This window comes from Notolepis coatsorum (assembly GCF_963971535.1).
Source record: "Notolepis coatsorum genome assembly, chromosome: 10".
NCBI classification, from domain to species: Eukaryota; Metazoa; Chordata; class Actinopteri; order Aulopiformes; family Paralepididae; genus Notolepis; species Notolepis coatsorum.
This window is the reverse complement of record NC_140174.1, coordinates 40,686,086-40,708,348: the sequence shown is the minus strand read 5'-3', so window position 1 is coordinate 40,708,348 and position 22,263 is coordinate 40,686,086. Positions and strand designations below refer to the sequence as shown.

At 44.5% G+C, this 22,263-nt stretch overlaps 1 protein-coding gene across 1 annotated transcript in view; it reads left to right on the top strand.

The window, feature by feature from the left end:
- Positions 1-22,263, top strand: part of adam12a (ADAM metallopeptidase domain 12a) — a 201,614-nt gene that overhangs the window by 169,633 nt on the left and 9,718 nt on the right. Inside the window, exons 13-19 of the mRNA XM_084322845.1 lie at positions 13,402-13,491; positions 13,687-13,882; positions 13,966-14,074; positions 14,566-14,764; positions 15,963-16,040; positions 17,339-17,447; positions 21,324-21,459. Coding sequence (XP_084178971.1) covers positions 13,402-13,491; positions 13,687-13,882; positions 13,966-14,074; positions 14,566-14,764; positions 15,963-16,040; positions 17,339-17,447; positions 21,324-21,459 — 917 coding nt within the window. The remainder of the gene's footprint in view (positions 1-13,401; positions 13,492-13,686; positions 13,883-13,965; positions 14,075-14,565; positions 14,765-15,962; positions 16,041-17,338; positions 17,448-21,323; positions 21,460-22,263) is intronic.

Here is a 22,263-nt window from a genome sequence, read left to right as displayed (position 1 = left end):
CATGCAAATTGTTGGATTTTCTGTCTTTTGTGATACAATTTGGGTGTAGTCATGCACTGTTTTGCATCTCGCCTCAGCGCCAGATCTGTAAATACAAACACATGTTAATTTTCCACTCTTTTCTAAGATTCTGGGTGAATCCTCTTTGACTGTCTGTGTGCTCAACAAACATTAGCTAGTCCTTCTCTATTTCATCATCTCACTCATCAATGTTACTGTGGAAAAAGAGGAGGCATGATTTTGGCCTCATTTAAACATTATCTGCATTTATTCATTATCTCTAAAGAAAGGTTGTTATTCTTTCTTTAGCTTTTAGATCAAATCTATCCAATTGATTAGAATCCTATTTAAAACTAGCTTTATGTGACTTATAACGTGTAAATTAAAGCAACATAAACACTCAAGTGATCTGAGATAGTTGTAATTTGCTGTAACTGAGATGATAGTTGTGTATGTACAGTTTCTACGTCAAATGACTCCCTTTTCTTGACTCCTTTTGTATCACAAACAGTACTGAATTTGCAAATCTGGTATGTCATAAATGTATAGATGTAGCAGTACTGACTATCTGTATGTCATGTATGTCATAATATGTCCTGATGAATTGAAAATGGGGGACCCTGATGTAAACAAATCTGGTATTGAAAATGGGGGACCCTGATGTAAACAAGACTAAAGTCTCTCTCTGGTCTGCATCCCTTTAACAATTGTGTATTGAGCTGTGCTGTATTGTACCCATTCTGCAATCTGTTAATAAAGTTTTCAATCAATCAATCAAAGCATCTATATTTATGATTTTCATACTCACCGGGGACAGCTGTTGTGTTGACGTTGGATCCGTTACGTGTCGTCAATGCAATGTTCGGTTCGTTTCTCCGGTGGTCTGGGATAATGCAACCCGCATCTCGCCACCGCAACTCAACATTTTGCAATAGCAGCGCGCACATACATATACAAATAAAACATATACTACAAGTGGATTTCACGCACCTTCGGCCTTGGGCACATTAAACTTTACGTTCGCCTATGGATAGTTTAATATAAAATCATAGCTTCACGGCGCGCATAGCGTGACGTCATCGCTCCAATGCGACGTTCGTGCGTTCTCATTCGCCTCGGAAATAACGCTTTGCAATTCATACAGTATTTTTCCAACGAGCTCTCAATAGCCTGGAATTCCTAAACCAGCGTTTTGTTACCGAATGAACGCGCCTGTTCATATGTGAAAACGTAAACAAACTGAAACGATAAACTATACTTCCCCAAATGGTCGTTCCCGTGGGCCGTTTTGTTGATTCCGGAAATTACTATCCTAGTTTGTCGCGTGAACTGCACTTCAATGTTATTCTCTATATAACGGTACTAGTCTCTCAATGCTCGGCGCACGCAAATACAAACGAGACTTTAAACAGACAAAACAACAATAATACATATAAGTTAACGTGCGTGTATATCTGACTAGGGATGGGTATCGTTAGGATTTTATCGATACTACTACTCTTATCGATACTGCTTAACGGTTCGGTACTTTATCGATACTCTTATCGGTTCTTTTTGGTTCTTTTTTTGCAAGAAAAAAAGACAATTAATTAAGAACAGAATCAACATTGCTTTATTATTTATAAATACAACTTTATAAATAAGTATTATAAATAAATATAATTTCTTCAGCAACAGCAGCAGCAATGTTCTTTTATATAACTTTATAAATAAATATAATAAATTAATATAATTTCTTCAGCAACAGCAGCAACAATGTTTTAAATGTGTCTGACTCTGAATTATAGACTTTTTATAATAAACAACAAATGCAAAAGGCTAACAGAACTGTGACACTCGTTCACCCTATCCTCTGTCATCCTTCCTCTAGCTGCTAGGGAGAAAGGACTTTGGGTGGTGGAGGGAGGTAGAGGGAGGATATGTGTGGTGGCCCTGGGCTCACTGGCCTGGGACACATTGGTGGCTGACGCCTCAGCTTGACGATCTATAAAAAGTTTAGATTGTAGTATTTGTAGCTAAACAATTGTTTTGTTTATTAGCCTATTTGTAATAATTCGTTATTAGCCTAGGCAACTCCGTATCTTGGCTTACGGTTACGGCTGCAGTGGATGCAGATGGAACACTGCGCGCAAGGCAGTCGAATACGCGCATTTCTGCACACTAATATCATGTTTTGCCAACAGATGTTTTGATAAATTGATTTGCTCGTATTGCCACCCTTACTGGCAAATGTTTTGTTGCACTTGTGGCAACGTGCATTGTCGGCATTGACCCTTGTAAAGTATATCCATACTTTAGAACGCTTCGCTCTATCCGCCATGATCACGACTCAGTGCATGCAGAGCTGCTGTCTGTGTGCAGAGCGCTATAGCACGGGGCGTCGGGGACTTTCATTAAGGAGTACCCGTATGTAGTACCCGTATGTCTATGTGTAGCACTAGCGAGCGACTCGCGAGGAGTGTGTGTAATAATTGACTCGCTGGCTGCGGCTCGCTTCTCGTGCAGAGACAGAGAGGATCGTTCGCAACTTTTAAATAATAATAATAATAATAATAATTTCTCTAGAGTATCGATAGCAGTACCGAGGACGTCAGAGCTTATAAATACTCCGGTATTTTCTAATATAGTACCGGTTCCCGTTTAAAACCGGGGTCCGGGGGGCATCCCTATATCTGACTGTATTGGACCGCTGTACGTTTAGTCGGCCAGCATCTGCTGCGACAAGGCATTTATCCCTTGATATATAACTACACATCGTTATTAAAGTCATAACGACCGAACCTGACTTCGAAATTTACCAGCGATATATTAGATTATATATACCTTTTAATCATACTCTCGGTCCCTGGACCCGCGACTAATGTCCCGTTAAATGTACATTCACGTACTACCGAGGCATCGCAGGTCATCTTCCCGCTATCTGTATAATCATTTGGTTATTTCAATCCAAATACATCGTTTTCAGGAATGGAAGAGATTGTGGGCTTAGTTTGAGGTTGAAACAATGAATATTTTGACGCTACTCTGGTAATTAATAGGTTCCAATAGAGTAGCGTTTTCCAAGGATATCACATCATAATAAGCCCACGTTTCTTGCCTTGTTGCCTATATTTTAGCCTGCATCAGCTAGACTTGGGTTAGCAAACCAACAACCTTATTTTGTGCCCTAACTTTCGGTTTGGCAACAGCTCAAATCCGGGAATAGCACAGACAACCCATCCTCTCAGAACATCTGTCCAGATAAGGACCCAGGTACACGCGTTTCCCCGGTACGATTCTCAATACAGATCAGATATATTAATGCACATTATTCTTACTCAGCCATGATCTCAATATTTGACAACATTCTGTAATGTTCACCTGGCACAGAGAAAAGCGGGAAGGTTTTAATTCCTTGCCATACAATTTTGGTCGACCATCCTATTATACTCACTTTTCTCTGTATAGTTGAAATGATACAGCACGCCGGGAGGACGCAAAAGTCCGTCACAAGTTCGTAGACGCCAATTGTGGGATATTCTGAAGAAGAATGTTTCTCAGTCAACCGAGGTTTGGATAATAACAAAGGTTTATTAACCAAACAGATAGAATACATAGAGAGAATGGCTGAGGGCTTCCCCCCAGGTGATCAGCTGAATTTACCCAGGTAAGAAGACCTGGATAGATCTCGGGAGGAGACCTATATAGTTAACAAGGGGGGGATGTGGTCCCATTTGATAGGTCAGATGGGGGGGGGGGTACAGGTAATGGGGACGCAGGGGAGGGGAGTGTCTTATTCCACAGAGAGGGGGGGGGGCACAGGTAAAGGGGACATTTACATGAGGACATGTAGGTTAGTTTATTAGGACAAATGCATGACAGTAAGGTTAGTTAGGGTTAGATGACAAAACGAATGATTGTTTTTCATGCAAAATTTATAAGAAAGAAAAGTGAGTATTGTGGTATAATATGTCCTCATGTAAATGTCCCCTTTACCTGTGCCCCCCCCCCCTCTCTGTGGAATAAGACACTCCCCTCCCCTGCGTCCCCATTACCTGTACCCCCCCCCCCCCCATCTGACCTATCAAATGGGACCACATCCCCCCCTTGTTAACTATATAGGTCTCCTCCTTAGATCTATCCAGGTCTTCTTACCTGGGTAAATTCAGCTGATCACCTGGGGGGAAGCCCTCAGCCATTCTCTCTATGTATTCTATCTGTTTGGTTAATAAACCTTTGTTATTATCCAAACCTCGGTTGACTGAGAAACATTCTTCTTCAGAATATCCCACAGATGCCTCTGCCGTCGGTGTGTGAATGTGTGATTGTGATCAAATGTGAGGAACAAATTGTAAAGCAATTTTTTTTTACTATGGGTGCTTGGCAGTGCTGTTAAAGATCACGCTTTACTAGGTTATATGTAGTGCAGGCAAAAGTGTTTTGGGGCATTCTGCACCACCTCTGATTCCGTCCCTGCTGGCTGAGATGGGTCCCAGGGTTGAGATGGGTCCCACGGTTGAGACCCCGTTAAGGCTAAGGCGTACAAAGTTATGAAGCGTTACATTATGTGGGGAAGACACAAGGGCAGGATTTGCAATGTATATTCCTGACCTGCAGATCACTCAGAGGGTAGCGGCTGTCAGAAGGGGTGTCAGTATTCACCTCAGAGGCTATGGTACAGTATGGGCGCTGGAATTGGGTAGAGGAAGCGAGACGGCAGCAGGTAGTTATTTGTTCAGACTCAGGCTGCTGCACTGACGCCTCTGCAGGGGGGGGTAGACCACGGGTCAGGCACGACCTCATCTCTCAGAACCTTTATTATCGTTATACAGAGTCGATTTTGGCTGGAAGTAGGGTGGGATTTTTTTTTAATGGGACCCAGCTCTCGTGGGGATGGAAGGTAATGATGCTGTATATAATAGCAGCCAAGGAGGCGTTGAAACGGAAGGAGGTAGACTCGAGAGCGGCCTTGGGGGGGATCCGAGCGCCGCAGTCGTACAAAGGAGGAGATGATGACAAGGAGGTGGCAGAGCGAGTGGCAGATGGAGAAGAGAAGAAGACATTATTAATATAGAATACAAGGGAGAGTCAGAGGGGGGGGGGCATGTTCCTGGGGAATGATAGGAGAGAACAAGTAATTATGACAAGATTAAGACTATGATAGGAGAGAACAAGTAATTATGACAAGATTAAGACTTGGACACTGTGGACTGGCATGGGAACTGACTCGTATTCGTATACATGAGGATGTGAGAGCTGTGGGAAGGAAGAGACCATACAATACTCTTATCTTGTACTCTTATGGAGTGTAAAGAGGAGAGAAGTGCACCATTCCTTCTATACGGATGCGGGCATATCTACTGTTTCTATGAAAGACCTACTGGGACCCGTGGAACATTAATATGAAGTGGTGAAAGCAGTGATTAAATCCATCCTCCCTACTGGCTGCACCTCAGGGTGTGAGGCCAGAGAAAGAACACTGTGCAGTATAGAATAGGAGTCATCACTGAAAATGCAACACATGTCCTTTGCGTCATTAGCAAAACTGCAAATAGCAAATAGCAATCAACTGCTTAAATATCAGGAATGTCAATTTCAATATTGTAAATAAATATGTTCTCAAGTTGATGTCAAAACTAGCCAAATCGTTATCCTAGTAGTATGAGATCCCTTTAAAAGTTTCAAAAGTCAATGTTTCGAAGACAAAAGTAAAAATAAGAATACAAATAAAAATGGAAAGTATATATATGTGTATATACAGTATATACATATATACTTTACATTTGTATTGTATAGTTGGGTCAAGAACCAACATTCTGTGACCATTCTCTGGCTAAGATGTTTTGATGATTGATTTGACTTCTATGGACCTTTTATAAAATATTTAGCCCCCGTGTCCCTCTGAAAAATCCCGGCATTTTTTGTCAGATGGCCAAATCCAAAATGCCTGTTGACGCCATCTTGAAAAATTTACTTTTGATCCAGAGCACCTAGAATCATGTATGAATACACTTTTTTGTGTAAGTCAACCATGACAATTCCAATTCTGACATCAGTTTGACTCTATGACATCAATTTGACCCAGAAATCCAATATGGCCACCATCTAGTAGAGCGAAAATGTAACTTTTAATGTCAAAACCAATTTTACCATGGTACTGCTGTACTTTAAACAAACTACCTTCATAAGGATCTCAGCAAATTAATTGATGAATGTACAGTATGACAAGATAACTAATTATCCTTCAAAATATGCTCTCTTAAATAGCTGTAACTTGAACAGGTTAACAATGAAACCACTTTAAACATGTCATGATCAGTCCGAATCAGAGCATTCTGCCTCACTAGATTCTGAATCATCAGATTCCAATGAATCACCCCTCCTCCTCCATACATCATCATCTCCCTTCTCATCATCATCCTCCTCACTCTCCTCTTCCTCACTCTCCTCTTCCTCACTTTCTTCAGCTGGCCCTGGTGCAGGTAGATGTGTTGGGAGAGCAGGTCGTGTGTGGCGGACAAGGCGACAGCGACCACCCACCACCTCCCAGCCATGTCCGAGTGGCGAAGGGTGTCGCTTCAGGGAGGGGTGGTGCACTAGATATGCCAAGTAGTTGGCACGGAGGCAGTGTTGGCGTAGGCTATCTGCATCTGGAGGGAGATAGATGAATGATTTGTTCTTCATTCTCTTCCACTTTGTGGCATGGGCCTCAGCCATGGTGCTACTCTTCTTGTCGCCATAAATAACATGTTGTGTGAACTCAAACAGCTCCGCTAGCATCTCCTCCTCAAGGTCAAGGCTATCTCCACACCGCGAGAGCAGCCGTCGTGCCACAGGGCTCTTTGCCACCTTGTCATACACCGACGACTTACCCTTGCCATAGAAGCCTGAGTTGGCATCACAGCCTGTAATACAGTGTAGCTGCACAATACAATCTGCCATCTCCTCAGTAATCAGGCCACGGCAGAAGACTGTCCTGATTTCTCTTGATACAGAACATACCGGGCAGCTGTTGAGAGATGGCCGCTGCCGTGACATAGGCATCGGTGTCGGCTGCATCAATGACAACAGGGCCACTGTAGCCTGACTCACGTAGAACTGTGTAAGTAGAGAAGAGGATGGTGTCAGCCTCAGACTGGTCAAACAGTAGTTCTGCATTGGTTGCTGGGTTGACAAGTTGGTGCAGTGGGAGCCAACAGAGTAGATGATCTCTGTATCTACACCCTGTGCAACAAGGTCAGTCAGATAGCTGCATATTACTTTTTGTAGCCGTTCCTTGTTGCTGACGCTACACAGCAGTGTTTTGAACTCTCTGGCAGAGGGGAAGGGGTCGCCCAGCTTCATGTATGTGTTGGGGACATGTACCTTACCTTGTACCCGCAGGTCTCGCTCATCATCTTTAGTTGAGTATGCTGCGTCGTACGGGTCATTTACACAGAAAATACGGTCAGCATCACCATGGCGGGCAAGGATGATGGATGATACCTTGTGGACATAGTCCAACCACTTGTATGGAGTGCCATCTTGTGTCTGCCAATCTTCTGCTGATGGGGTTGCCATCCTCCAGATCATGCCCATGTCGACAAGAGTGGTGTAGGGTTCTTGCAGATCTACAGATTGGAGAGAGCTTCTGAATGAGCTTGCTCTTCTGTGTCTTCCTATATGTGCCGTCATAGTTGTGGCCGTCATAGTTGAATAAGGCCACACATTCCTCGACAACACGATGTTCCAGCAACTCGGAGAGATTCACAAGTTGACTGACCTCAACCAGGTCGATCACTGCCTTGAGAGCACTCCGCTCCATCTCAGCAGCTCTTGCTTTGAGTTCCTCCCCGCGCTTCTCCATGCAGGGCCGCTTGGCAAATGTCAAACGTTTCCTCAGAGGGACAGGTGCATGGAGGCAGGTTTTCTTACTGAACACCCAGTCTCACAAGAAGCTGGTCAACTTCTACTCTGCCACAGCATGGGCTGAGTTGAAGTCCGCAATGAGTTCATCGGAGGCAGGCATGGCTGACTGTAGGGTGCAGAGGGTGGGTGAGGCTGGATCAAATAGGAAGGAATCAAACTCATGCATGCATGCGACCAGGTCCTGCACACACTGCTCATCTTCTCTCATCCTTTTCGGACCACATTCTATGTGCTTCCTCTTGGCTTTTTTTTTTGTGAGTCACCCGGATCTTGGCCAAATTGTTCACATTTCTGGAGTGCACCAGCAGCTGCTTCTCATTCTGGAGGATGAAGAGCCAGCCAGACTTCATTTTGCTGCCCTTGTTCATTGTACACTCGATCCACATGTCCCAGGCCATGTTGGAGTAGGGGTTGCCTGTGATGGACTGAGTGAAGTCAGTACGAAGGAAGGCGACCTGATCAGCAGGGAGAGCTGTCAGCATTGCCCAGAAGTCAGGCAGCCACCTTCCATACCTATTGTTGTCGTACACTACCATCCATGGCAGCATGGCACGCAGAGAGCTGGCATACTCATCCCAGTTGCCGGTATGTGCTGCATGCACATTCTGCATGAGTGCATCTGTCATAGACAGGAAGTCCCTCCAGTAGTCCGCCATGTCACTGGCCTCCACCTGGGTGAATAAATTGGTGATGAGGCTCTCGAGGTCAGTATCATCCTCCAGTGCCGCATGTGCAGCTGCACAGGGTTCTTGGGAGAGACTCATATCTCTCAGAATCTCAAGGTTCTCCCTTGTCTCATCAGCCAGGTTGGGCATGAGCCTCCCCTTTACCAGCTGACTCATGAGTGCCTCATAGATGAGCCTCAAGCAACGCAGCCCCCTCTTGTAATGCTTGCCTTTCAGTGCACGGTCAACGGAGCCCTCTGCAATAACTCCTCCTGCCATGAGTACATCTCCTAGCTCACTCCCCTTGTAGCGCTTTGTAGATAGCGCTCATCATCACACACTGTGTATGGAAGGGACCAAGAAAGGGTACAATGTCATCATGGTACTTGTTTGGGTTCTCGGCCTTGAGCAGAGTGATGAGGACGTACACAGGATGATCTCCCACTAAGAAGGCGAAGGGCATGTGCTTAGTGGCGATGATGGTAGACCGAAGTCATTCACAACTGACTTGTTGGGCGGTTGATTGTAAGATGTATGAGAATAAGCCTTGCTCTTCCTCTGCTCCATATTCAAGCCAGCGTGAAACCCATTGTATGAAGGGATGCATGTTATTAATGGACAATACCATGGCTGAGGCCCATGCCACAAAGTGGAAGAGAATGAAATCATTCATCCATCTCCCTCCAGATGCAGATAGCCTATGCCAACACTGCCTCCGTGCCAACTACTTGGCATATCTAGTGCGCCACCCCTCCCTGAATCGACACCCTTCGCCACTCGGACATGGCTGGGTGCTGGTGGGTGGTCGCTGTCGCCCTGTCCGCCACACACAACCTGCTCTCCCAACACATCTACCTGCACCAGGGCCAGCTGAAGAAAGTGAGGAAGAGGAGAGTGAGGAGGATGATGATGAGAAGGGAGATGATGTATGGAGGAGGAGGGGTGATTCATTGGAATCTGATGATTCAGAATCTAGTGAGGCAGAATGCTCTGATTCGGACTGATCATGACATGTTTAAAGTGGTTTCATTGTTAACCTGTTCAAGTTACAGCTATTTAAGAGAGCATATTTTGAAGGATAATTAGTTATCTTGTCATACTGTACATTCATCAATTATTTAGCTGAGATTCTTATGAAGGTAGTTTGTTTAAAGTACAGCAGTACCATGGTAAAATTGGTTTTGACATTAAAAGTTACATTTTCGCTCTACTAGATGGTGGCCATCTTGGATTTCTGGGTCAAATTGATGTCATAGAGTCAAACTGATGTCAGATTTGGAATCGTCGTGGTTGATTTACACAAAAAAGTGTATTCATACATGATTCTATGTGCTCTGGATCAAAAGTAAATTTTTCAAGATGGCGTCAGCAGGTATTTTGGATTTGGCCATCTGACAAAGGGGACACGGGGGCTAAATATTTTATAAAAGGTCCATAGAAGTCAAATCAATCATCAAAACATCTTAGCCAGAGAATGGTCACAGAATGTTGGTTCTTGACCCAACTATGTATTCTTATTTTTATTTGACACTGTAAAGTGTTTTGAGTATACTATAGAAATAAAATGTATTATTATTATTATTATTATTATTATTATTATTATTATTATTATTATTATTATTATTATTATTATTATTATTATTATTATTATTATTATTATTATTATTATTATTATTATTATTAATAAGTTTCAACAAAGTTTCAGCAAAGGGGGTGGGATGTCAATGCAACTGTCCCTTTCCAACAACAACCATTAGCCATTTGGTACTTATTGCTATCTATCCATCCCCAATTCAACATCAATGTCTCTTTCCAGAAATCATGACTTGGTTACTAAAATAATCCACAGACCTTGTTGTGAGCAGTTTTATGTTGGAACAATTTTCTACCAAACTACATCCCCCATAGTGATGTAGGGGGGTGTACGTCAGTAGAAAATACAGTAGTTACCAAACTCTCGCTGCGTGCGCTTCCTGTAACGATAGCCGGCCCTGGGCGAGTGGGGTGTGCGAGGCTGCTGCGTGTGGCAGGGGGAGGAGCCGTGTGGCAGGGGGAGGAGCCATGTGGCAGGGGGAGGAGCCGCAGAAAGCTTCCTGGCAGCAGGTGCAGAAGTAGACTGGAAGGTGAAGGTGACTGGAGCGTGTGCAGATGGCATGGGCTGGTTTGTCCTTCTCTTGTTTGTTTAGAGCGGTCACACCTCCCTGCCCAGTGACAGTCTTGTCTGGTCCACTAGAGATGCTCTGGCTGGAGCCCCGGTCGTGTCAGAAGAATCCAAACAAAAGCACAGACACAAGCCTATCGGACCTGAGCCAGCAGCGCTGATTAGGACTGTCCTTGTCAACTAATAATCATAGGATTTTGTTGACTAATCGACTAGTTGATTTAATCAAATCTGTAAAATGTTGTTTTCCTATGAGCTATATCACACAGGAGGACCTTTTTAGATCTGGTGTGTACAAGAGATGTGCTTCAAAATAGTGTGATGTGCAAACCATAGCTAATATGAGTCATTCAGCATAGAAATGATGAAAATAGACTTGTAAAAGACTTGGCCGACTAATTGAGAGGAGAGCCCTGGTGCTAATAAAGCGTCTCCACATAGCCGAGGCGAACCCGTTCCAGCCCGTGTCAGATCACATGGCCCAGGCACCTCTCTCAAACCCCTCAGCCCCTGCTCCCCTGCAAACACAGGCCCCCTTATTGTTCCAGCATGACTCCTCTGCCCCCCGACGTCCGCTCCTGGGACCATGGGAACTGCCCTTGACGGCTCAGGAAGGCCCGTGGAGTCAGCCCCGTCCCCCTGACAGTTCCCCCTGTTCCTCCCCTCCCGGCTGCCCTCTCCCTCTCCGCAGTGTACAGAGTGTCCAGACCAGGCTGTGAGGCTTAGTGGTAACAAGGATTGAGGTAACCCCTGTGCTTCCATTTAGTCTGCCTGTTGTATGTGAGAGCAAACACACACACACACACACACACACACACACACACACACACACACACACACACACACACACACACACACACACACACACACACACACACACACCACACACACACTTTCTCTTCCTCTCACACAATCTTTCTCTCTCACACACACACACACACACACACACACACACACACACACACACACACACACACACACACACACACACACGTATATACAACACCCACCCTCTATATACCAGGGTTTAGAGTAGAGAGTTACTGATTAGTACAGTGCATGGTTTGTAATATAGACTAACATGAAGCAGATGGTGTGTAGAGTGATATGTTACACTGGGGACTTTCTATCTATGTATCTACAGTGTCTGTCTGTCTGTCTGTCTGTCTGTCTGTCTGTCTGTCTGTCTGTCTGTCTGTCTGTCTGTCTGTCTGTCTGTCTGTCTGTCTGTCTGTCTGTCTGTCTGTCTGTCTGTCTATATATTATCTACTGTATCTGTCTGTTTCTCTCTCTCTCCTTCCTCATTGTTTCTCTGTCTCATCTTTTTCTGTTCAATGCCCCCCCCTCTCTCTCTCTATCTCTGTATCTCTCTCTCTCTCTTCTCTCTCTCTCTCTCTCTCTCTCTCTCTCTCTCTCTCTCTCTCTCTCTCTCTCTCTCTCTCTCTCTCTCTCTCTCTCTCTCACTGCCCTCCTGGTTCATATTACAGGTCGGGGGGGGGGGGGGGGGGGGGGGGGGGGTCCATGAGATGAAGTGGTTGTTTTTTAGGGAACAAGGAAGTAGTGCTTCCTGACCTCTGCCAGATGAGGGAGGAGGTATGGAACATGAACCCTAAGAGGAAAAAAAGACACATGTCTTTTCACTGTTTGAAATTTGCTCCCAAATATGATTTATTTCAGGGGGAGAAATAACATTTCAACCAACCCAGGTCTTCCGGTAGATAGCCTCCCCCCATTCTAACCACACCTATATATAATGTGTGATGTCTCAGTTTCTACGGACACTTTGTTCGAGTCAGGTTTTCATTCCTTGCCTATAGGGAAAAGTTAAAAGTGACCGGTTTTCATTCCCTGCCTATTGGGAAAAGTGAAAAAGCAACAGAGTTTCATTCCCTGCCTATTGGGAAAAGTGAAAAAGCGACAGTTTCATTCCCTGCCTATTGGGAAAAGTGAAAAGGTGACTGGGTTTCATTCCTTTCCTGTAGGGACGAGTGAAAAACAGCAAAGAGCAGCTAGAGCAAGTAGTATGTACTTGCAGGTCGCTGCTAAAAAATTTCAAAAAAAAGTCTTCAACGCTTTCAACCCTTTTCTCCCCTCTGGCGAGAGCAAAGGCCAATCTGTGAGCAGCTGTGCCATGACTTAATATGTTTAGTCTGTTTCAATCAATAAAAAAAAATAATAATAACAAAAGTACATCCACCCTGCCATTAAATCTACATTAAATTTACAATATTAGTACAGATGTTTACAACATTAGTGATTTCATTTTGTTGCATTTGAACTTCAGAGCCCCCCATTTGGCTAAAGCTATACGAAATGATCGAACATGAGCGAATGATCCGCTGAAAGTGTGTCCCCTAGCATAAAAGGGCAAGATACTAAAATTGTATTCGTGTAGGTTCCATACATCAGGCTACACTTCAGAAGAGACGGTCATTTAAACCTGGTTTAGTCGCAAACGCTAGAGTCACCTGTTTTGATTCATCACATTTGGGAACAGTTCCAGAGAATACTTTTTTACGTGCATTAAACTTCTATGTAATGTCAACTTGCCAGGTCCTGGTCCCTCCGATAACATTTTGCTCATGTGGTCTGAGATGAAAACTGATTGTTGTTGTTTCTTTTGCGGTGAGTTAACTTTTCTTCCTCTCTTCCTCTCCGCTCTATTCTTTTCTTGTTCCTCCTCTGAAGGAGTGCATGAACCCCTGCTGCAACGCCACGACCTGCACCCTGAAGGGAGACGCCGTCTGTGCCCACGGTCAATGCTGCCAAGCCTGCCAGGTAGGGAACTCCATGGTCTCGCCGGTTGTCAGACGTTTGATTTATTACCAAGGAAAGCCTATATACCCCACTGATTGGTATTGTCATCTCGGATGCCCTTATTTAATCTCGCTCATCCGTCACAGTTTCTCGCCGACCCTGTTCCTGTCTAAACTCTCCCCTGTCTGTCTCTCTTCTGTGTGTGTCCGTCTGCAGCTGAAGCCAGCCGGCACGTCGTGCCGAGAATCCGCCAACGCCTGTGATCTGCCGGAGTTCTGCACTGGCACCGCCCCCCACTGTCCCGCCAACGTTTACCTGCACGACGGCCACGCCTGCCACAGCGTGGACGGTCACTGCTACAACGGCATCTGCCAGACCCATGAGCAGCAGTGCATCACGCTATGGGGCCTAGGTCAGTGGAGGGGGGAGGCCCTGATTTTACCGTTGCAGCTACAGGCTACGTGTGAGTTAATGTTTTTGCTATGTGTGCCACAGGAGCCAAGCCAGCCCCGGGCATCTGCTTTGAAAGGGTCAACTCTGCGGGGGATCCCTATGGCAACTGTGGGAAGGACTCCAAGGGATCCTTTGCCAAATGTGAAGCGCGGTGAGGCCGACGACTCCCTTTTACTGCACCGACTCTGTAATCGCTAGTGTAGCCGGGAAAACAGAGTGTAATGAATGCACTCGTCGATTATTATGAGAAATGAGCTCTCCTGTTATTAAAATGTGTATGGGATTCACGCAGTGGCTTTTAAATGGATTATATTTAGTTCTGTATGAATATTCCCTTTAGTTGTCCTTGGCAGGGGTGGTATCAACCACCGTAATTTGCTCTAATGACAGAGGACTGGATTGGACGTCATGCATGGAGATTCTTTTAGACTGAAACAAGGGGACAGAGTCACTCCGACTAATGCAGCTGTTGGCTAAAAGTGCACAAACAAGCAGAATGTTTTTCAATTTCCCTAATTGGTGTGCTGGAAGTTACAGGAAAATAATTGCGTTGATGCGTAAATCCCGGAAAGTGTTATTGTATTAACACATTTTCTGTCTGCGCCGGTGGCGGTGGTTTGTTGTGTTGTGTTGAGCTCACAGGGATGCTAAGTGTGGCAAAATCCAGTGTCAAGGAGGAGCCAATCGTCCTGTAATTGGTACCAACGCCGTTTCCATAGAAACCAACATCCCCCTGCAGGAAGGGGGGCGGATCCTGTGCCGGGGGACCCACGTCTACCTCGGCGACGACATGCCTGATCCTGGCCTGGTGCTGACGGGCACCAAGTGTGGTGATGGCATGGTGAGAGTGTGTTCAGACAGACCCAGTAGAGTAGACTAACGGTCCAGTCACTTGGCCCAATGCAGACGGCTTTAAGAATATGGTGGAAGTCTGTGTTGCCCAAACCATTGGGCAGTGGCGGTGGAAAACGAGGGCGGTGCCGAGTGACATCAGGCTATGACTTAAGATGTGGGTTTGGAAAGGCGTGTCTGCACATGTAAGTCTGGGCAGCAGAGACAAATATACAGCGAATATGCCACAGATGCTAAGTGCAGTTATCATTAATCAGACCTGGACTGTTCCAATTATTAAAACCATCACTCACCGCATTGATCCAGTTGGTCTATTAAAGGCAGCTTTACTCTTTTTTCTTTTCTATAAGCCTCCACCCATTAGGAAAGAGCCAGCCCCTGCCCTCATCTGTCAGTCTGGAAGTCCCTTCTCTTGCCCACTGCTGCCAAGTCCATCCAGCTTGCTTTTATTTGGGTGGTTGATGCTTCATGTTCAACCCAGATTCGGCTCAAACAAGGGACTAAATACAATTCGCAATTATCCCGCAACAATGTGGAACACCCTACCCACAGCCGTAAAATAATGTGAATCCCTACCCTCCTTCAAAACCGCTCTCAAAGAGCACCTACAGGAGGCTGCAATTCGAAACTGGCCTCAGTAAATGTCCAAACCACCCACCCACTCAACCCCCTCCAATGTACAGTTTCTTTCCCCTCGAATGTATATATTTCCTTTTATAATCTCCGTCTCTTAAGTACTGTATTTGTATATCTTGTATGTCATAAATGTCTGGATGAATTGAAAATGGGGGACCCTGATGTAAACAAGACGAAAGTCGTTCTCTGGTCTGAAGAATCCCCTTAACAATTGTGTGTATTGAGCCGTACTGTATTGTACCCATTCTGCAATCTGTTAATAAAGTTTTCAATCAATCAATCAATCAAGGAGTCCACAGTCCACGCCACCAAACAACTCGTAAACGGCTTTAAATATGCTTGAGAGAGAAAATAAGAAGAAGTGTCAACATTACATTTCATCCTAAGCTGTTTTTATTGCCGGAGTGTTATAGTCGGTGGCTCATTAACTGCGAGAGCAGAGGTGGCTCATTTTAGTATTTTTTACTCCTCGCCAGATGAATGGATTTACGGTGTTATACGGAGACACTCTGTGACCTCACACCCCCACGTCTGTGTTGTCTGCCTTTTAGATGTGTCTGAATCGACAGTGCCAGAACGTCAGCGTCTTCGGCGTACACGAGTGCTCGGCAAAGTGCAGCGGTCGAGGGGTAAGTACAGCCAGCGCGGCGGCACCTCCCTCTCCTTCCCGGTCTGACGCACCGAAGCACCACCTGGCATATTGAATACGTTTTGATATCCAGAAGATACCCGCTTCGCTGTCACTTATCACACGGCCCCCCCTGTTCTCGCGCGGCACGTCGGGCTGCACTGTTGGTTCTTTTCAGAATGGCCCGGTTGCACGGTGGGTGCAATGCCTCGCAATCAATCATCCCAGTTGCTGAAAGGTTCAATCAGTTAGATATAATGGCTTCATTTATGTTCAGCTTTAAGGGCCATTCATCATAGTTTCACACTCCCAGGCAGTCGTCCTTGTCCCAAAACCTGTGTTAGAATGTGAGGCAAAGGCTATATTGGATTTATGTTTTTTCTTTTGGGTGTTTGTTTTTTTCCTCTCCTGCATGTCTCAAATGCCACCCATCCTACTCCTGTTGGGTGGCCCCCGCTTGAGGTGAAATGCGCGGCGGTTAGTGGTGTGGTAGTTGAAGTCCCCACCGCGGCTTTGATTTTGGCTGGTTAAAAAAGTGGTTCTCTTAATCCAAATAAACAACAGATAGCATCACTTTTACCATCGCTTAAAAAAGGACCCCCTCCGAGTCGTCACAGGGGCGGGTTTGTTTACTCAAGTCTTATCTCCCTATAAAGCTCTTAAAGAGTTACGCAGCTCGCAGACAGAAAGAGATTGCCGCCCCTGTAGCAGAGACAGTGTACCCATAGATCGGAACAAGATGTTGCCTTCGAGAAAAGGCCCACAGCTGCTGCCCATTAACCCTACTAGGGAATCCTATTGGACTTTTGTCCTGTACGGAGCAGGGAGACACAAGAGGAAAGAGAGAGGGAGAGGGTGTGTGTGTGTGTTTGTGTGTGTTTAGGGATGAAGGGGGGGGGGGGGGGGCGAGTCCTCTGCTTCTCATGTGCTAGACAGCCTTGCCATGTGGACCCAGGCAGCGGGGTGACATAGTGGAGGGAGACGCGAGCGCTGCGTCGTGCCGTAAATGGAGCATGCAGAGACATCTGTGTCTGTTTGCCATGCCGTCATTCCAGTCTGGACCCAATCTTGTAAACTTGACTCGCGCACTTTTTGTCACCTGTTAACTGCGTGTCCCGTCGCGCCGGTTGATTCGGTTTGCCATATTTACGAGAACCGTGCGCCAGGCTGGGCACTTTTACCAAATATTTTATGCACTATTGCACACACACTTGCTGGAACCTATACTGAAAGGGACAAGTTGATTACGTTGTGCGTCTCGAGTGTCTCTAACTCATTACTCTTCTGTGGAAAACACAGGTGTGCAACAACATCAAGAATTGCCACTGCGAGGCCCACTGGGCCCCTCCGTTCTGCGACAAAGGAGGGTTTGGCGGGAGTCTGGACAGTGGTCCTATGAGACAAACAGGTAACTCCCCAAAAGCTATAAGCACATGGTAAATGGAGTGCATTTATATAAAGCTTTTGTCCAAAGCGCTTTACAACTTATGCCTCACATTCACCCATTCACTCACACATTCACACACCGACGGCGGAAGCAACCATGCAAGGTGCCAACCTGCTCATCAGGAGCAGTTAGGGGTCAAGTGCCTTGCTCAAGGACATTTCTACATGCTGCCAGGAGGAGCTGGAATCAAACCGGGAACCTTCCGATTACCAGGCGACACAAAATTATGAAATGTATCCTCTTGATGAACTCATTATAATTTATGGGTGGAGGACGACTTGGTGGCCTAGATCCTCAACTACCTCACTAGCAGACCACAGTCTGTCAAACTGCAGGGGTGTCACTCGGACGTGCTGATCTGCAACCCTATTTTAGCATTTTTTATCCCTATGTATTTGTCCATCTTGTTTTTAACACATACTAATAAGTGTATGTTATGTATTAACTGTTTTTACTGTTTTTAAATTGCTGTTATGCTGTGTAAAGGACATATTTATCTCCCCTTGGGGATAAATAAAGGTTTTCAAACAATCAAATTAATGTAAAAAAAAGGGGGGGGGAAATCAGGAAAAATAACATTTAATCTCACCAGCATCATCTATATTTTTAAATAACACACATTGATGTGGCTTCACTCATTGTTGGCCATGTCATCTGAACATATCCACTCAGCTGTTCTCAGCTGCCAGTGACCTGCTAATCCCCACTCTGTACCCTGCAGTATAATCTATTGTTTCCATACAAAGCCAAAAAGCAGGAACTTCAACTGCTGCCTGCTTGTGTAGGGCAGAGCCCTCTGCATGTGTATATATACCACTATATCTGTACCCCACTACATGTGTATGTATACAACTATATCTGTACCCCTCTGCATGTGTATATATACCACTATATCTGTACCCCTCTGCATGTGTATATATACCACTATATCTGTACCCCTCTGCATGTGTATGTATACCACTATATCTGTACCCCTCTGCATGTGTATGTATACCACTATATCTGTACCCCTCTGCATGTGTATGTATACCACTATATCTGTACCCCTCTGCATGTGTATGTATACCACTATATCTGTACCCCCACTACATGTGTATGTATACAACTATATCTGTACCCCTCTGCATGTGTATATATACCACTATATCTGTACCCCCACTACATGTGTATGTATACAACTATATCTGTACCCCTCTGCATGTGTATGTATACCACTATATCTGTACCCCTCTGCATGTGTATGTATACCACTATATCTGTACCCCCACTACATGTGTATGTATACAACTATATCTGTACCCCTCTGCATGTGTATATATACCACTATATCTGTACCCCCACTACATGTGTATGTATACAACTATATCTGTACCCCTCTGCATGTGTATATATACCACTATATCTGTACCCCTCTGCATGTGTATATATACCACTATATCTGTACCCCTCTGCATGTGTATATATACCACTATATCTGTACCCCTCTGCATGTGTATATATACCACTATATCTGTACCCCTCTACATGTGTATGTATACCACTATATCTGTACCCCCACTACATGTGTATGTATACCACTATATCTGTACCCCTCTGCATGTGTATATATACCACTATATCTGTACCCCTCTGCATGTGTATGTATACCACTATATCTGTACCCCTCTGCATGTGTATATATACCACTATATCTGTACCCCCACTACATGTGTATGTATACCACTATATCTGTACCCCCACTACATGTCTATGTATACCACTATATCTGTACCCTCACTACATGTGTATATATACCACTATATCTGTACCCCTCTGCATGTGTATGTATAACTCTATATCTGTACCCCTCTACATGTGTATATATACCACTATATCTGTACCCCTCTACATGTGTATATATACCACTATATCTGTACCCCTCTACATGTGGATATATACAACTATATCTGTACCCCCACTACATGTGTATATATACCACTATATCTGTACCCCCACTACATGTGTATGTATACCACTATATCTGTACCCCTCTACATGTGTATATATACCACTATATCTGTACCCCTCTACATGTGTATATATACCACTATATCTGTACCCCTCTACATGTGGATATATACCACTATATCTGTACCCCACTACATGTGTATGTATACCACTATATCTGTACCCTCACTACATGTGTATATATACCACTATATCTGTACCCCTCTGCATGTGTATGTATAACTCTATATCTGTACCCCTCTACATGTGTATATATACCACTATATCTGTACCCCTCTACATGTGTATATATACCACTATATCTGTACCCCACTACATGTGTATATATACCAATATATCTGTACCCCTCTGCATGTGTATGTATAACTCTATATCTGTACCCCTCTACATGTGTATGTATAACTCTATATCTGTACCCCTCTGCATGTGTATGTATAACTCTATATCTGTACCCCTCTACATGTGTATATATACCACTATATCTGTACCCCACTACATGTGTATATATACCACTATATCTGTACCCCCTCTACATGTGTATATATACCACTATATCTGTACCCCTATGCATGTGTATATATACCACTATATCTGTACCCCTCTGCATGTGTATGTATAACTCTATATCTGTACCCCTCTACATGTGTATATATATGACTATATCTGTACCCCTCTACATGTGTATGTATACAACTATATCTGTACCCTCTGCATGTGTATGTATACCACTATATTTGTACCCCTCTGCATGTGTATGTATACCACTATATCTGTACCCCCACTACATGTGTATGTATACCACTATATCTGTACCCCACTGCATGTGTATGTATACCACTATATCTGTACCCCTCTGCATGTGTATGTATACCACTATATCTGTACCCCCACTACATGTGTATGTATACCACTATATCTCTGCATGTGTATGTATACCACTATATCTGTACCCCTCTGCATGTGTATGTATACCACTATATCTGTACCCCCACTACATGTGTATGTATACCACTATATCTGTACCCCTCTACATGTGTATATATATGACTATATCTGTACCCCTCTACATGTGTATGTATACCACTATATCTGTACCCTCTGCATGTGTATGTATACCACTATATCTGTACCCCACTACATGTGTATGTATACCACTATATCTGTACCCTCACTACATGTGTATGTATACAACTATATCTGTACCCCACTACATGTGTATGTATACCACTATATCTGTACCCTCACTACATGTGTATGTATACAACTATATCTGTACCCCTCTACATGTGTATATATACCACTATATATGTACCCCTCTACATGTGTATATATATACCACTATATCTGTACCCCACTACATGTGTATATATACCACTATATCTGTACCCCTCTACATGTGTATATATACCACTATATCTGTACCCCACTACATGTGTATATATACCACTATATCTGTACCCCACTACATGTGTATATATACCACTATATCTGTACCCCTCTACATGTGTATATATACCACTATATCTGTACCCCTCTACATGTGTATGTATACCACTATATCTGTACCCCTCTACATGTGTGTATATACCACTATATCTGTACCCCTCTACATGTGTGTATATACCACTATATCTGTACCCCTCTACATGTGTATGTATGACTATGTCTGTACACCTTCATGTGTGTATGTACTACACCTATAAGTATAGTATATATCAGTAGTAGATATATCAGGTGTATATCAGTACTCTATATAATGCCCTGGTATAAGGCAGCATATTGGACACTAGAAGGTAACCTCACCTCCTCTTGTGTGCTGTGACGGAGCAGACAGTGGGAGCCTGACGGTGGGGATCCTGGTGGCTCTGCTCAGCCTCCTGGGTGCCGTCCTCATCGTTTGCATCAAGAGGAAGACTCTGCTGGGTCTGCTCTGCGCCAACAAGAAGAACACCATCGAGAAGCTCAGGTGCTTTGATAGCAGACGTTCTTGGGGCTCCGTGAGCTAGAAGTCAGATGACGACAGAGAGAGACACCTGCACACCCTTATCTTCGGGCTTTAACAGCCTCAAGATGTCTACACGTTGAGATTATTGCGGAAAGTATCGTGTTTTATGAATGTTTTGTCTCCTCGTCTGTACGCGTTCCTGGAGAACATTCTTTGCTAGTAGCACGTGAAACATCTGCTGATTCACCCGTTCAGTTTCGTCAGTGCAGATGTCTTAATAAAAGACAATATTTCACTGTACTAATCTCAGTCATGTGGACTATATTTTTTTATGAGGCTGTTTAGCCCAAGGATATACTTGGTGTGAGGATGTCTCGACCTCTGACCTATCCTGTGTGTTTCCTCCAACGAGACAAACCTTTGATGCCTAGTGTAGCAGATTAGTCCTGCCTGAAGCCTAGTAAGCCTAATATCTCCCTCAGCTGGGGGGGGTCCTCCCTTTGGCTGAGCGGTAGATATTTGGTTCCCCATGTATGTCCGGGGACCTGGGTTTGAATCCAGGTGGGTTGCTCTCTAGTGGCGCAGTATCCTGGATTCCTGGCTGTTACCTTATCCACGATAGCAGTCCTTGCCTTTTACATGCTGTCTGTCTGTAAAGCTGCTTCACTGTTTCACATTAACCATCAGTGTGATAGTGAAAGTGTTAACCCTTTGTAGTGTGGTAGTGAACGGTTAACCTTCTGTGGTGTGGTGGTGAAAGTGTTAACCCTTTGTAGTGTGGTGGTGAAAGGGTTAACCCTTTGTCGTGTGGTGGTGAAAGGGTTA